This window comes from Schistocerca gregaria, chromosome 1 (genome assembly GCF_023897955.1).
Source record: "Schistocerca gregaria isolate iqSchGreg1 chromosome 1, iqSchGreg1.2, whole genome shotgun sequence".
NCBI lineage: Eukaryota > Metazoa > Arthropoda > Insecta > Orthoptera > Acrididae > Schistocerca > Schistocerca gregaria.
The window spans coordinates 500,609,512-500,625,865 of NC_064920.1; the positions used below are offsets into that span (position 1 = coordinate 500,609,512).

General features: G+C 37.5%; 1 protein-coding gene across 2 annotated transcripts in view; it reads right to left on the minus strand.

Annotated features, from left to right (window-relative positions):
- LOC126354031 (histone-lysine N-trimethyltransferase SMYD5) overlaps positions 1-16,354 on the minus strand; it is an 84,439-nt gene that overhangs the window by 11,411 nt on the left and 56,674 nt on the right. For both annotated transcript variants that reach the window (XM_050003377.1, XM_050003368.1), the window contains exons 6-8: positions 12,826-12,934; positions 11,004-11,132; positions 4,625-4,802 (exon numbers count right to left, since the gene is read on the minus strand). In XM_050003377.1, the coding sequence (XP_049859334.1) occupies positions 4,625-4,802; positions 11,004-11,132; positions 12,826-12,934 (416 nt within the window). The remainder of the gene's footprint in view (positions 1-4,624; positions 4,803-11,003; positions 11,133-12,825; positions 12,935-16,354) is intronic.

Below are 16,354 nucleotides of genomic sequence, written 5' to 3' on the forward strand. Positions count from 1 at the left end.
CACAGTGGCAACACAAACAAATTAATTATAAAATAAAGGTTGGACACACAGGTTTCAGGTTTTTTTAATGTCCTTTCAATGGGATAAAGGGGAGGACAGAGAACAAGAGAAGATAGGTTCGTGTGTGCAACACATATCTTGATCAATAATTTCAAAATCTTTTCTTTTTCTCATACAATAATACATTTTCTCAGCCCATTTCTTATCTTTCTCTTTGTCTTCAAAAATAAATTTTCATACTTTCCACTGCTGGTGATTCACCACATTTGTAATTGTGTATTTTCAATAATTAGAAAATGATAATACATTTAAAAAATGAAAGGTAAGTCATATATTCTCGTATAAAATCCCATAAAAACATGGGAAAAGGTGCAACCAATTATCTGGCTGTACCACTGAACTGAAAACATCTGACAAATTCAACAAATTTAGGCTTGCCTTTTCAAAACTGTTATTAGTACGATTACTGACTGAAAACTAAGGAGGAGCATTTACAACTGCAATTACGTGTTCTCATTCCTTCCTTGTGCAGTAGAAACTACTTCATTGTAATGTTCTCACAGAATATCCGTATCTCTCAGGCCGTGCTTGTCTTTCCAGTCTGACCTTTTAGTATCATATCTGTTCCTTTCATACAAGAAGGCCAAAAGGTTACAACTGAGTTAAAATTTGTCCATCTTTCCCATATTTTACCAGATAAGCACCAGGTACTTCCTGAATACATTAATTATAACATTCTTCCACTGGAAAGAAACAAGGAAAGGCTCACACAAATTACACTGATGTGCAAAATGTAAGGACAAAACTAACTATAGCGCGATGTATCACTGCCAAGTAACACAGATTGATGAAACTTGGACCATGCATAGACTGAGTTGCTACAGTTTAGTACACTAGACAACTGAAACAGGTATGCAATCAGCCTAACAGAAATGACAGTTTTATTCTAAGACAACATGTACACTACAGTCATTGTGATTTATGTTCGTCCTGTGGACTTTACAAAAGATGGGACATGGTTCTTAATTGGGTATGTGATAACCATAGACAGCAATACATGCTCTGCAACGTACACCCATGCTGGTCACAAGATTAGTGAGCAGTTCAAACAATGATAGGGAATTCCATTTCTCGACCAGTGTGTTTGACAAGTGCTAGCGGCTGTTGGTTCATATGGGCTTGCTGCAGTACATCTTCCCATTGCGTCTCACATATGCTCAATTGGATTTAAGGTGGGGAAACCGACAGGCGAGTCCATTCACTGAATATCCTCTCCTTCCAAGAGCTGCTCTACCTGCACTGATTGATGCAGTTGTACACTGTCATCCATAAAAATGAAGCCAGGGCCAAATGCACCCCTGGATAGTTGCATATGGGGAAGAAATACAGTGTCACAATAAAACTGACAGGAGAGCGTACCATATTCAAAGATATGGAGATCACTATGCCTACACAACATTATTTCTCTACACACTATAACACCTGGACCACCACAACAATTGTGTTCGACAGTGTTCCTGGGTTCATTAAATGTTTCCACTTCTCACCATATGAGGGTACATAATGCATCCAGGTGTTATGATGAGGGGAGGGCATGCATGTGCATACTGATTGCCAAATCTTAGAGAATGACTTTATCGTACAGTGCAGGTGGAGCAGCTCCCGGAACTAGAGAATACTTGGCAATTGGACTGGCTTGCTCGTTTCCTGACTTAAAGCCCATTAAGCACATGTGGGTGCACTGGGGAGACATACTGTAGTATGTCCAGGTGCACCTTTGTAATGTCTAGGGAGTCATCATAAATAGGAGTGACTTCTGTGTAGTTACTGTCTTTGAATGAAAGTGTCTTTTCTGTTCCTCTCAGTGTGTATTTATTTTAGTTACCTTCTGTACAACAGTGTAGAAGTTCTTTCTATGCATGGTTGAAGTTTCATTAATCTATGCTACTTGGCATCATGTGAATGTTACTTCTGTCCTTAAGATTTGCACAGCAGTCTATTAGAACAGAAATCTTTACAAGAGCAGAGTGGACATTCATTTCAGCCATATACTGCATTGATTTCTAATATTCCAGTGCCAAAAACAGAAATAAGAAAATGAACCTTGGAAATCAGCCAGTTTGAAGATATAATTACCATAATGTGATTTTGCACCACAATTTTTAGTAATTATAAGAAAGGTCTGCTGACGTAACACTATTAATCTCTTTGATGGTCTTTTTCAGACAGTAGCCCCTTCATTTTGACTGTCAGAAATTACTCTTAGAATCCCTCTCTCAAAAATAATTCACACTTTGTCAGTGATACAAGAAAAGTACATGTATATATAAATCTTGGACAGTTTCCTGCCTCTGGCCGGGTCTGTATGGAACATAGGCCTCTCCATCATCTTCTGTCTTGCCACCATCTCTCCATCTTCACGTTGATCCAGTCTTCGCCTTTCTTCTGGACGCATTCCTCTACTCCTATCAGCCATTTGTCTCTCGGTCTCTTTCCTTCCAGTTTCATCTCGTGTATCCTCCTTGGTACCCTCTTCTCCTCCATTCTCTTAATGTATCCATACCATCTCAGCCTTGATTTCTCTCCCCCCCCCCCCCCCTCCCGTAATGGTTCCACCTTCATTAACTCTCTGATCCTATCATTTCTTAACCTGTCTATCTTTGTCACTCCAATACTGTTTCTCAAGAATTTCATCTCACTAGCCTGTACTTTGCTTTTCTCTCTTCCTTTTATAACCCAAGTTTCTGATGCATATGTCAGGATCTGGACATAGTATGACTGGTATATATCCTTTTTATGGATTTGGGGTACATCCTTGCTCCATATCAGGCTTCTGATGCTCCTGCTTTTCTCCCCTGCTTGTTTATTTCTCTGTTGTTTTTTCAATCTTTCGGTATCAGGCTTCCTAGGTACTTTAAACTCTCCACTTTCCTCAATCTTCTCCCACCATACCAAAAGTACTAGTACCGAAAGAAAATTTATGTCACATTTGTAGGAACTGAATAGATCAATTCTTGAATCGATTGCAGCACCATTTTGCATGACACTTTAGATATTATAAAGTAATGTACCTGGGGATATTGTATTTACTGACAGAGTAAGGAAGCTGTGCAAGTGGATTGCTGTTGAATTCATGCTTGAAAAATCGAATGGGGCATACAGTAAGGAAAAACAGGATGGCAAGATGTAATAATACAACTATGAAACCGAAAAGCAAATGACAATACATTTTTTTGTTGCTGCTTCAATGAAAGCTCACTTTATTCTTCATTAAGACTGGTCATCGCTTCCTCTTGACAGTAAATGCTTAGTAACCACTGAACGCTTTGTAAAACCCAGTACGCCTATTGTAATTCTTTCTTGGAATTTAAAGTAATTGAAATAAAGTATAAGTCATTTCATTTTGTGTAGTGGCAACACACCACATCACATAACAATAAACTGTCAATATTTTGTGAATGGAAAATGTGAGTGTGCTGGTTCATTCACTCTAGTTACTTGACCTTGTATTCCGTGGCTTCTTGTTGTCTTAAGAAGAAAGGAAACATATAATAGCACCATTTATATTGTATAAAAATGTAGCAACCTGCATTACTGTTTTGAATGGGGTTCTCTGAATGTAAGTGTCGACTAGTGCACTCCATACAACTCACAGTTTGAGAGAACAGCAGTTATTTAGCAGCACCAATAGTGCCACAAGGAAGTCCATATGTCATATTTTCTCAATGCACAGTTTGAAACATCATGTTCTTTTTCATCTTCTGCTACAGTTCTGTGTGACAGAGAAGAAATGAGTGGGAGTGATGACTCTATTGTATCATGCATGCTCCTTGATGAAGAGAAAGAAAAGAAAAAAAAAAAAACTAACATAAAAGATTTTGGGTTTGCAACACCCACAGCAAAAGATATGGTCATCCCCTGCCTCCTCCACAATACAGGCAACATTATTTGCTGGTTGGCTTGGATGGTGTGGCCTAGCACACATATCCCCATTGTAAACACTGCAGAGAATATGAGAATGTGATTTTTTCGACTGCCCTAGTGAATGCATCCTTAAGAAATGGGAGAGTAACATCTTTTGCAAGTGGTTCTAAGGAATGGAAAAGTGTGTTTGTGCCCATAGGCATATTGATAACTGTAATTTCTAATCATTGCAAAAATTCATTATAATTATAACTGATATTACAAAAACTTACATGGTCTATAAGATTTTTTACTACATCAAATTGATGTGTAATGTTAAATCTGACAGTTTGTTGTTGTTTTCAAAGCCTCAATGTTTCTGACCTATCATGGCACAGCATAGTATCATAGTTTTGATTTCTTATATGAGCAGGCCTGTAAACACAAGCATATTTGGGATCTCCCATTGCCAATAAAACACAGCACTAATAAATTTGAAGTGCTGCAGGCTAATACATTTGATTTAGTGCAGGCAATAAAAACCAAGTTCTGAAAGGATCACTGGCACTACCAAACAATCAAAAGGTATACTAGAGAAGTGAAATTATAGAGCATCAATAATTATGGCACTAAGCAATATCTTAATAAGAAATCTTGAAAGAAATTACCCAATTATAATACTGAGCTGTGTTCTAAAATGATTAAAATTAAAAATGCTTACCATCATCAAGATTTGTATAGAGTTCATCAATGAAAGTATCAAGGTTGTCCCTTTCTTCTTCAGAAATATCCAGCATGCCAGTATTCTTAACCCATTCAGTAAGAGGACTTGTACCAACTCCCTGGCTGTTTGTCCCCACAAGTGCAAACAATGATCGAAAGCCTTCTGGTGTAAACCACTGTGGTGCATGAAAAGACGAACTGATTTCAGTATTTAATTTTTGTTCTTAATGACATCTGTGTAAATATGAAACATACAAGGAAAGGAACAACTATTATTTAGTTAAATTAATATTCTTCATAATGACACTGCATACATTACCATGTACTTTGAAGGAGAAAGAGGTTTTCTCATGGATTTTCCATTTTAAACATTGAATCAAGTTTTATACACATGTACAATATGACAATTTCTGGCCGCTAGTCACCATACAGAGGAAGCATTGAGTTGCAGATAGGCACAATAGAAAAGAATGCTAGAAATATTTCAGCTTTCAGGCAAGTCATTCTTCAGAAACACACACACACACACACACAGCAACTGCCTCCAGGTCTCTTCTGGACTTTTAGATTTAAAAATAAAATAATCAAAAGTGCATCTGAATATTATTTGAGGCTGCAGGGGAATACCCAATTACTCATTGGCAAATCAAGCAACCTCAACAAGTAGTAAAGCAATCCCAACAAGTAGTAACAAATAAATTTCTAGTTTCCAGCTTACAGATCTGTAAAAACAGTTCCCTAACCCTTTCCCTCCACATTTTTACTCATACTTCTAGTTTCTGTCTAGACTATCTTTTCTGTTATTAATTTACTGATTGCCTATAGCACAACCTAACTACGTCAAAGGTGAATTTTAGCTGTTTGAGGCTTGTAAACACAAATTTGCATTCAACAAACTTATATATAAAATGTTTTTCCACATTTTCCAGCCATTAGACTAGTTTTCATGGGGAGTGCCCAGTGACGTAGGCCCATTAACAAATATAATTTTGACAACAACCACCATACGGAATGTAGCTGTGTAAGAAATGAGTGAAGTTTTGTACACTCTAATGGGAAAAAAGACCCACCATGAAGAATTATCCAAACAGGATGGAAATCGGTAGGTCTGATGTAAGTACAGACAAACAAATGATTACAGTTTCAGAAAAATTAGGTGATTTATTCAAGAGAATCAACTTCACAAACGGAGCTAGTCAGTAACACATTGGTTCACTTTTCGCCCCAATGCAAACTTGGCTTGGCTCTGATCAGTAGAGTAGTTGCAAATCCTCTTGAGGGATACTGTGCCAACTTCTGTCCAATGGGCACATTAGATCATTAAAATCCCGAGCTGGCTGGAGGGCCCTGCTGCCCATAATCCTCCACAGGTCTCATGAGTAGAAATCTGGTGACCTTACTGGCCAAAATAGGAATGTTGAGCGAATTGCCAATTACTCCAACCAGCTTCTTTGACCCCAATTACACCACATCCCTCTCAAATCCTGATGTCTGGGTATATTGCTCATGTGTGTATTTGCAAGGTGCAGTTACTGTCCAACTGTGCATATGGAATGAAATTTGCAAAGACTTTATGCCCTGATATCAATATGTCCACTGTTTACTATCCTTGCCTGCTATGCGCTAAAACTGCACTTTAGCATCACACATTCATTCAACAGCCAACAAAGTACAGAATTTTGCATTTTCCATTGATATGTTTATAAATATCGATTTGTTGCCACTTTGCATAGCTCCTTTGTGGTGCATCTTTCTTTTGTCTTATAGTGTATTAGAATCTATTAAAATGGTGACCTATCAAATCTCAATGAAAAATTGTAAGTAAAGAAACAATATTTACAATGCACACATGAATGTAAACATTTGAAGGAATGTACTCTCAAAAAGGTGTGTTTTGAGGCAACAGTTTGTTGGCTGGCATGTCGCAGAAGGGACACCATTCATGTCAGTGTGTTGTCCCATTAACATTAGCATCATGGGCGCTATAGTTTTGACTTTATGTACTAGGAGTGCATAAAGGGACGAGCCGGCCTGCAAGTTAAATAAGTATATTAATCAGGCTCGTAGGTCACCAAAGACTACCCATGCCTGTCCTAAAGAATCAAACTCCCATGTACAAGACAGCCTCAAATGTCTTATTACTTTAGGTATGAGTTAATATGTGAGAAAAAGCTCACAAAGGGTCTGAAATTATTCTTGAAGTTTGCTGAAAGTGGCTAAGTGTTCTCAATATGAAACACTGGATGAATATTTTCTGGGTAATTTTCACTCTATTTTAAGCGAAAGCTAGTTTTTTTACACACCTCAATGTTTATGACATAATCTCTCCTGAACGATATGTCATAGAATGCTATAATGCTATAATTTTGCAGCGACATTCAGTGGTATTGAGGATACTGTCTGCAGACTATGTCACACGTAAAATTGGTAGTAAAGAAATAATAAACTGCTGTATGTCTGATGCTGAAGTTTTACTGCATGAACAGCAAAAATATAGTACAGGGTAAATTTACTTCTTTCATCACTTTCTGAGCAGTGTCAGTGAGAAAAAGTTTCATAAAGGTTTGAGATTGTGTGCAAAGTTTGCTGGAAGTTGCCAAGTGCTCTCACCCTCAAATGTGAGATGAATAAAATCTGGCCATTTGCGTTCCATCACTTATGCTGCCTGAAGACAAACAAACAGTTTCTAAGTGTAATATTTGCCTTATTGTGTTAAACTTTTAACGTAACAGTATGATCAGAGTATATGAGATCTCTAAATTTGGTCAAAATTATGTTAATTATTGAAAATAAAATTTTCATTGCCCCTGGAAAGCATTAAATACACAAACTGAAAACAGTTGAGAAACATTAGCTGTTTCCACTCCAGTGTTGGATATCACCTAAAATAATGATTTTCCACTGTGGCTCCAATACCTGTTAATATCCAACATGCTCTATTTGTTCCTTTTTCACCTGCTCTGGTGTCACAGGTAGTTCAACACATTTGATCACACAGTACTGACAGAACAGATAAAAAATCTACTGACCAAGCGGCAGCAGGACACACACGTAGGTCACACTTATGCAAGCTTTTGGAGCCAGTGGCTCCTTCTTCCAGCAAAAGGGGAAGGAATAGGGGTGAAGGAAAAGGACTGGAGAGATTTAGAAAAAGGGATAGATTTCAGAAAAGTCACCCAGAACTGTGGGGCAGGGGAGACTTACCGGACGGGATAAGGAGGAAAGATTGATTGTTGGGGAGAAGGCTCCAGACACGATTTAAAAACCTCTGAACTTTTAAGGTAGAAGACGATGTAATATGCAAGAAAGACGTTACTGTTAAAACACCGTGCACAAATTAACATGAGTCAAAAGTTAAGTGCATTGCACATAACAGATGTGGGAGGGGGACAGCAAAAAATAGACAGGTCAGAAAATGAAAGATGAAGAAAACTAACCCACCTCGCCTTGATTTACATTAATTTTTGACTCTATGCATTTCTTCACAGTAACTACTCCATTTTAGTTTTCTTAATATTTCATTTTCTGACCTGCCTATTTTTCACCATCCCCCTCCCACCTTTGTTAAGTACAATGCACTTAACTTTTGAGTCTTATTAATTCATGCACAGTGTTTCAGCAGTAATCTCTGTCTTGCATATTATCCTGTCTTCCGCTTTTTAACTCTCAGGTTTTCAAATCTCGTACCGTGCAGTCCCCAACAATCAGTCTTTCCATCTCATCCCGTCTGCTAAGTCTCCCATGATCCATGGTTCTGGGTGACTTTTCCGAAATCAACCCATTTTCCTAAACCTCTCCAGTCCTTTTCCTTCACCCCTCTTCCTTCCCCTTCTGCTGGAAGAAGGAGCCCCTGGCTCCAAAAGCTCACATAAGTGTAACTTTCTTTTATGTGCATAATCTTCCACCGCTTGCTTGTTGAGTAAATTTTTTTATCTATCCAATTACATAGTATTGAGTGAACAATAGATACAACAAGTAGTCAGCTCTGTTTAGAAAAGGTACATACTTACAACTGTCCAAGAGATCACGTCCTTTTCACACAGTTTTTACTTCTGTGAAGATGGCAAGCAGAAGCAGTATAAATTAGAATGGTACTTTGGAGTGGCTCCTGGAGGATACAGGGAATGAAGGAGAGTTTACTGATGAAAAGTAGTAACAAGAATTCCTTCCTCTATGTAATGATAAAAGAGTCCCAGTGACTCTGAAGTTGCTGCTGCTGAACAAAGTAAAAATAATGTACTGTCTATTGCATATAGTTGGTAGCTTTATCATAATGGTGACAGTCTGACAACTGGAATCCACAGTTCTTCAAACAGCTTTGCCAACAAACGAACTTGGACAGTCACAGTTCTTTTCCATTCTTGCTTTATTTGTGAAATTGTGACTGCAACAAATGTGTACAAGGCAGAAAAAAAATCAGAAGGTGACTTCACTATCATCATCATCATCATCATCATCTACAGTTTCCAGCTGCTGGCCAGGTCTCTTTGGAACATAAGCCTCTCAATGGTTTTCTATCTTCTCATCATCTCTCTGTCTCCAGCTTGATTCAGTCTTCTCCTTCCTTTTGCAAGCAGTCCATCTCTATTTCAGCTACATGTCCTTGGTCTTCCTCTTGGTCTTTTCTCCATTCTCTTTAATTTATCTTCCTGGTGATCCTTTCTCATACATTTACTCCCTGTCCACTTCATGGGAGACAGGCAATAGTTGAGGTAACAGACTGTAGAGTGGCAGTACAGTGCATGTGCTCTGGGATCACTATAGGAGATGTGAAGATCCTGCAGGAACTCTGAAAAGTGATGGCCATGGAATTCTCTGATGAAGCTACGATAGGCCCAGCAAGCCAGTACTGGATAATCTCTCTCTCTCTCTCTCTCTCTCTCTCTCTCTCTCTCTCTCTCTCTCTCTCTCTCTCTTTTTTTTCAGAAAAAGAAGGCGACTTCACTATCAAAATATACAATATGGTACTCATAACAATGTGAGCCATGAGATTAAAGCATTTCTAGGTGTAACACGGAATATGACTGAATTCAAAGATGAAATTAGGATGGCTATTCTACCAATGATTGGTTAGACAGAATTACCATTCTTTGAGGGTGTTCTCTCTCATTTCTGATTTTTCCAAACATTCTAGATGCTGTATTTGTTCTCACCAGTCAAATCCCAAGGTAATGTATCCACAAGATGCAGCAAAGTGAAGATTGTTAGTGAATATATTGATAATATATATAAAGAATTTTTGCATCACATAGAATGTGGCTACCGATATGAGCACAGAAGATTTCATTTATAGGTTTTGGTTAAAGTTAAAGAAGCCTCTGATTCAGAAAACAGCTGGCATTTTCTCATATTCTTTATTATGGTAAGATTAAAATTTGTCCTGATTTGCAGTTTATGTATCTAATACGAATTTATTTGGCACAAACTATGCACACTTGCACTGGTGATTCAGGCTTTTACACCTACACTGGCTGGTTCCATACAATCTCTCAGTTTAGGGAACTGCATAAAACAAAAAGACATATGCAGCAACAATTATGCCACAGACGAAAGATTTTCTAACTGATTTGAAAAAGAAGAAACTGAAGCAATATGAACTGTGCGCAAATAAGTCTAATGTGTAAATGGCATGTCTATCTTTCCATCCAAAATGTTCGTGACAGAGCTATGTACACTCTATTGTTCTCAACACAGTTGATCACTGATCAAAGGAAACAGCCAGTTCAGTTTGAAAAGCAAACAAGGTTTGTGAAAGGATTTAAACTGAGTTCATAAGATCATGAAAAAATAGTTTTTCTGGTTTACTGAAGTTGTCATTACAAACAGCTACAATCTTTTTTCATTTGATGGGAAGGAATAGGAAGCATGTAAGCTATGATATGAACAGAAATTCAAGAAAAAGGAGCAAATTATAACAAAGTGGATTGGTGGTTAGCAGCTTCCACTGTGAGTCATGTAAGGTCAACTTCATCTTGCTTCAAGAAGTAACACATGAGAAGTAATTACAAACAAAACTGGACAAAAATAGTTATTACTGTATGCACCCCATAGCAAACAATAAAATATTACGATGAACTCATATTTGTGCCTTTCTTATTTAAAACTACCTGTTCTTTACAGGGGATCAATAACTATTTCTCAGCCAAAATAAATATCCGCAGAGGAGAACACTCTTGACAGCATAACTAGGAGTGGAAAGTATTAACAAACTGGAGTAAAGGATACCTCCAACTGATTGGCAATAAGATCCCAAGCAAAATATTGTAGCAGTACATATCAGTGAGAGACAGGAGCAAGGGCCCATCAACAGACTCAATATTGCATTAAATGTCAGGTCCAAGTTTTACATGCATAACACCAATTTACAAGATACACACCTGCTCACAACACGGATCATACAAAGCTTCAGTGAACATCCCTCGCAAAGTTTCCAGTTGCTCTTTATACTCATCACCAAGTAACTTGTGAGCAATTTCCTCTTCATCATTCACTGTGCGATGGCAAAACTGAAAATAAATATTGATATATAATTAAGCTAAAAAAGTAGAAAATGTGTTTCTTTGACTGCAGACACTACAAGTTAATCATTATTAAAGGTCTCATTTTAGCAAAGTCGAAAAGACAATTTAAACAATTACTGACAACAAACTGATTTGTATATGTTTTATTCCTTCATCATAACTGAGGTTTATGTTTCTCATGAAGCAAGTGTTTGATACTTTGATGAGACATATGTTTTTATTTTACCACAGATCTGGCAAACTTCCACACTGAAATCACTAAAAGTTTTGCAAGTAATTCTTGTCTGTTGCCACATTCTTATATGAAATTAAGATATGACTTTATATAACAGTTGATTAATGAGTGTTGAGAGAATTCTGGGAAAATTTGGGAATACAGTCTCATTTATGACAAAAGAGGCTACATATTTTACTATATACCCCATTCATAATGAATACTAAATAATAGAAAGACTAGGCATGTCTGCTGTGGTTTCTTAGATCTTTCCTGCACCCGCCTACAGTAGTTTGACAAAATAAAAACTAATTCAGGGTCCTAGGGAGTCCTACAGAAACCTCTGCTTGCAACTGAGAATGCAATCCAGTATTGTGCCACCAATTCCCTCTATAACAATAGTAGAAACTCCCCGATAGAGCAACATGTAAAATAAGGGAAAGGCAACCACTCACCTACAGCAGATTGATTTGTGGCACATAGAAAAACATAAGAGAAAGCAATACTCACACTAGCTTACAGCCTTTGCTATTTTTTCTAAAACACACACACACACACACACACACACACACACACACACACACACACAGAGAGAGAGAGAGAGAGAGAGAGAGAGAGAGAGAGAGAGAGAGAGAGAGAGAGAGAGAGAGAGGGAGGGGGCGGGGGGCAGGGAAGATGAAGCAATGGGAAACAGGTTAGTGTTTAAACCAGAGGGATTGTGAGAGTGCAGGATATGCCGGAGAGGATTCCCACCTACTTAGTACAGAGAAAGGTGCTGGAAATGAGTAACCAAATGGTCAATATAGTAAAGCAACTGTTGAAATTGTATGTGTTGTGGTGCACAACATTTTCAGCAAATGGATGGTCAAGTTTGCTGTTTGCCACAGTTTGGCAGTGGCCATTCATGTGATGGCCAGATGGTTACCTCTCTCTCTCTCTCTCTCTCTCTCTCTCTCTCTCTTTCTCTTTCCCCTCCCGCCTCCCTCTTCATTTCCACCTTCCTCTTCTTTCTCCCCTCCTTCTCTCGATATCTCTTACATGTTCTACTCTCTGTACCCTTTTCACTTTGTTGTGCAGTTGCTGAGTCATCTGTCTACAGATCTGCCTAACATTATCCAGCTATCCCCCCCCCCCCCCCTCCTTGGTTCACACATCCTCCCCTAACCCTCCCCAACTCCTCCTGCCTGGACAACAGCTCTCAGCAATCGATTATCAATTATCAGTTTTACCGCAAGAGTATGCATTTGGTGTCTGTGTGGCAGTGTGTGCGAATGTGTGCACTTTTAGCAGATAAAGGGCAAGAGCTTGAAAGCTAGAGTGAATACTGTTTTCTGTTACTTGTTTCTATGTGACATACATCAGAGTTGATGTATAATTACATACACACTATACTGCTTTTACCACTGCACAACTGCCACTTCTGACAAATTCCACAGATTGTAAACATTTTTAAAGAGATCTCACCTGCAAGAAGAGATTTAGAGCACCTTCCTTATCCTTTGCTTGACGCACAGTAGCCACCATTTGAGCAAGAAGCATTATAGATGCTGTCTCTGGAGGATAGTGATACTGTCTGAAGAAGATAAATACTCATTAAAACAAATAATTATCACATGGGTTTTAATAACATGCATATTTAAAAATCATGTTATTATATCAGCTTGTTCTGTACAAAAATAGTATGGATTGTTAACAAAGATTCTAAATGGCACATTGTTATTCTCCATTATTTGACAATTTCATCTCATTTTGTGTGCAGAGACATTTACAACATACATACTCAAAAATCAACAGGCATTGTGCAAGATGCTACTCATATAGTGGCCCCTTTTTTTAGGATGGTGCCTAAAACTTACTTTCTCTAAATGTATCTTTCTCCACACAAATAGTATAACACACTTCCAAATATGTAGGATGGTCTTCTCCAATTATTTTATCATCTTGAGAAAATAAAATTTCACTTTTGTATAGCTGCTATTTCCTGAAGTCTATGCAGTTTATTTAGAAGTACTCGAGTAAAGATCTGTTTTCTGCAAGGTATTTGGTGATGTTCCCCACCAGGGTATTTGGCACATTATATCCACATCTTTCATAATAAGGTCTTATGAAGTGAGACAACATTATCGTTTGTCGAGAAAAGCAGTGGAATATGAAAAAAATCATAAGGCACCCTCTGTTTTACAGTACCTCAGCTGGGTTCAAATTTGTTTCCTCTTTGTCAAAACTGGAGATATAGTAGTACTATTAACAAAATTTTTCTTTTACTTTACTTAGAAAATGATTATTGTCTGAGAGTTTACTTTGAAACACTTATGGTGCATACATTAATTATGTGTCATATAGTGGCCGCAGCTTTGTCACTGTATTACTGAAATGTGGTCTCATCCTGTAGTTCACATTTCAGAAACTTGTTTGCTAATGTGTTTCATGTTACTGATCACATTAGCACTCACAAATATTTTTTGCTGTTAATAAATCAATTATTTTGTGGGGCAACATTTATGACAGGCCTTTGAACAGAAGCAAAATATCTGCCTATGACAGAGTTACTCTCTCAGTGCCTGAAATTTTCAAGGGCCAGAAAGGAACTGAAGCCAAGATATGGGAGAACAGAACTTCCAGTGAATAAGAATGAGGTTTTCCAGTGTCTCCTTGCTGGATCCAGAGAGTCCTCAGTCATTAGTTTCATAAATATCACCATGCCATATTTCAATAAGTGCAGACCTCGTGACAGTCAACTCTGACTGGCAGCTTCTTTCCACTAAAATGACTGATAGGCATGACGAAGTGATCAAGATATCTGAAAATTGTAATTAATAGGTTTATCAAAGCAGAAGCTTTGTATTCATGATATAATGAAGTTCTTACATTTAAAATGAATGTGACTAACTTCCTCTTCATGGGTTTAAATAAATTTCTGATCATTAACTTTGTAACAGTCATATTTCCTCTAGCATTTCAAGTTAAAAACACACTTGTCACAAAGTAGGCCCACCCACAGGGACAAGATAAATTTGTATGTGATATTATAGATAGTGATTTGAGCAATACATGCACAAATGTGGAACAATAGTTACTTTAGCAATGGACTCACTACAGTGACAATGATTAAATTCTGTCAAGATCAATCCTATTTTACATTACTCTTGAAACAATGTTACTTACACGATACTAAGTGCTATTGTTTTGTGCAGCAATATTCAGAAATCTATTTATATTTTAACAAATTCATTTGAGTTTGTTGCAGTTATTTAGTAATTAACTCAGTCTCTTTGTTTCTAGTTCTGCAGGTGCATATTATATAACGACTTTGGAACATCCATGTTCAAAAATTTTGTTTTTATGGTCTTACAGCAAAATATTTTGATGTACATTTCCTACTGTTCACAGCTATGATTAATAAATGTTTTGCATGTTTCTGATTGATCACTAATATTCTCATTTTTGTACTGCAGAGGTATATCATGTGCTCTACCACGTTTATAGACTGACAGATGACATTCTTGATAACACTTTCTTATCTCTAGTGAAACTCTGAAACTGTACTGTGATTCTACTTCTAGTAATTATTATGTAACTTAACACATAGCGGAGATGCTGAGTCACAGGTAGCCACAACAAAAATTCCTTCCTGGATTTTCCATTGTTTGATATTATATAAATAAATTTCCTTCCACAAGATGCTGTTTGTTATCAAACAAGCTGCTTATCAAAATATTATATTTCTACTTGTGGTATAATTGGAAAGAGCTTTCAAAGAAAATGGTGAAGATTAATAGAAAAGTACTATATTTGTAAAGTATCTCTCTTAACTTTGTAAGTGGACGCATAACTCTAGACCTTTTTTCTCTCCAGAAACATTACTCTTATTTGATTTCTACAATCTGAGCATTTTTCTCCCCAATTATCTGACAAACCATTAAGGCTACCCATTTTCATCAAAGTGTGCCCCTCGCAACTGAGGAACAATGTATAAAGATATAATCTTTAACTGGTACTGTTTTCTTATATTCTGGTTAGAGAGTTATTCTGTCTAGATCTGGTGGTGCATAGGTTGGTGCATAGATTGGTGCATAAGTTCACAGCATTTTTGTTTTGCATGTTGGTGTTTACATGTTGTCATTTGGAGATAGTGAGTGGAGCTGTGGACACTAGAAAAATGGAGTGGCAAGTGGAGAAATTGGAAAATTTCCAACATGTTCTTCTGTTTGAGTTCAGTAGGGGGGTGACAGCAGCGAAGGCAGCCAGAAAAATTTGCACCATTGGACAGAGCGCAGCAAGAAAATGTGTTTTTCATTTTAAGAAGGATTATTTTGACATTAGTGACTCTCCACCTTCAGGAAGACCTTCAGGGTTTGATGAAGATCATTTAAACACTTTAATCCACAATTATCAATATCAGTGTACTTGAGAACTGGTGAATATAATTAACTGTGACATGCAATGGATAAGGTTCAAGAATTGGTGTATGGGTACAGCATGCTCTAAGACAAAACCACAAAAATCTCAGGAGGTGGCCGTATGTGCATCTCTGCTTGCTTGTCATCAATTGGCTCAAGAACAACACTTACCATTCCTATCCCATAACATTACTGGTGATTAGAAATGGTTTCTTTATGATAATGTAAGACAAAGAAAGGAATGGGAGAAGCTCAAACAAAGCTGCAACTCCCCGTGCACAGAACTTCACGCATCCACAAAAGCTCTGCATCTAGTGGGACAGCAGTGGTGTGGTATACTATGAACTGCTTCTCTAAAATGTAACCATCACTGCTGACATTTGTTGTCAACAGCTGAGATATCTTGCAGATGCAATCAAAGAACAACAACCAGGAAGACTGCATGAAGTGATGCTATTCCATGGTAATGCCAGCCCACTTTCTGCTAGACTGACACAAAACACTATACAAGAGCTGGGTTGTGAAAGCACATCCAAAATTAACTTCTCCTGCAGAATTCAAAAGTATGAGACATGCTTAATGTTAGATAAACA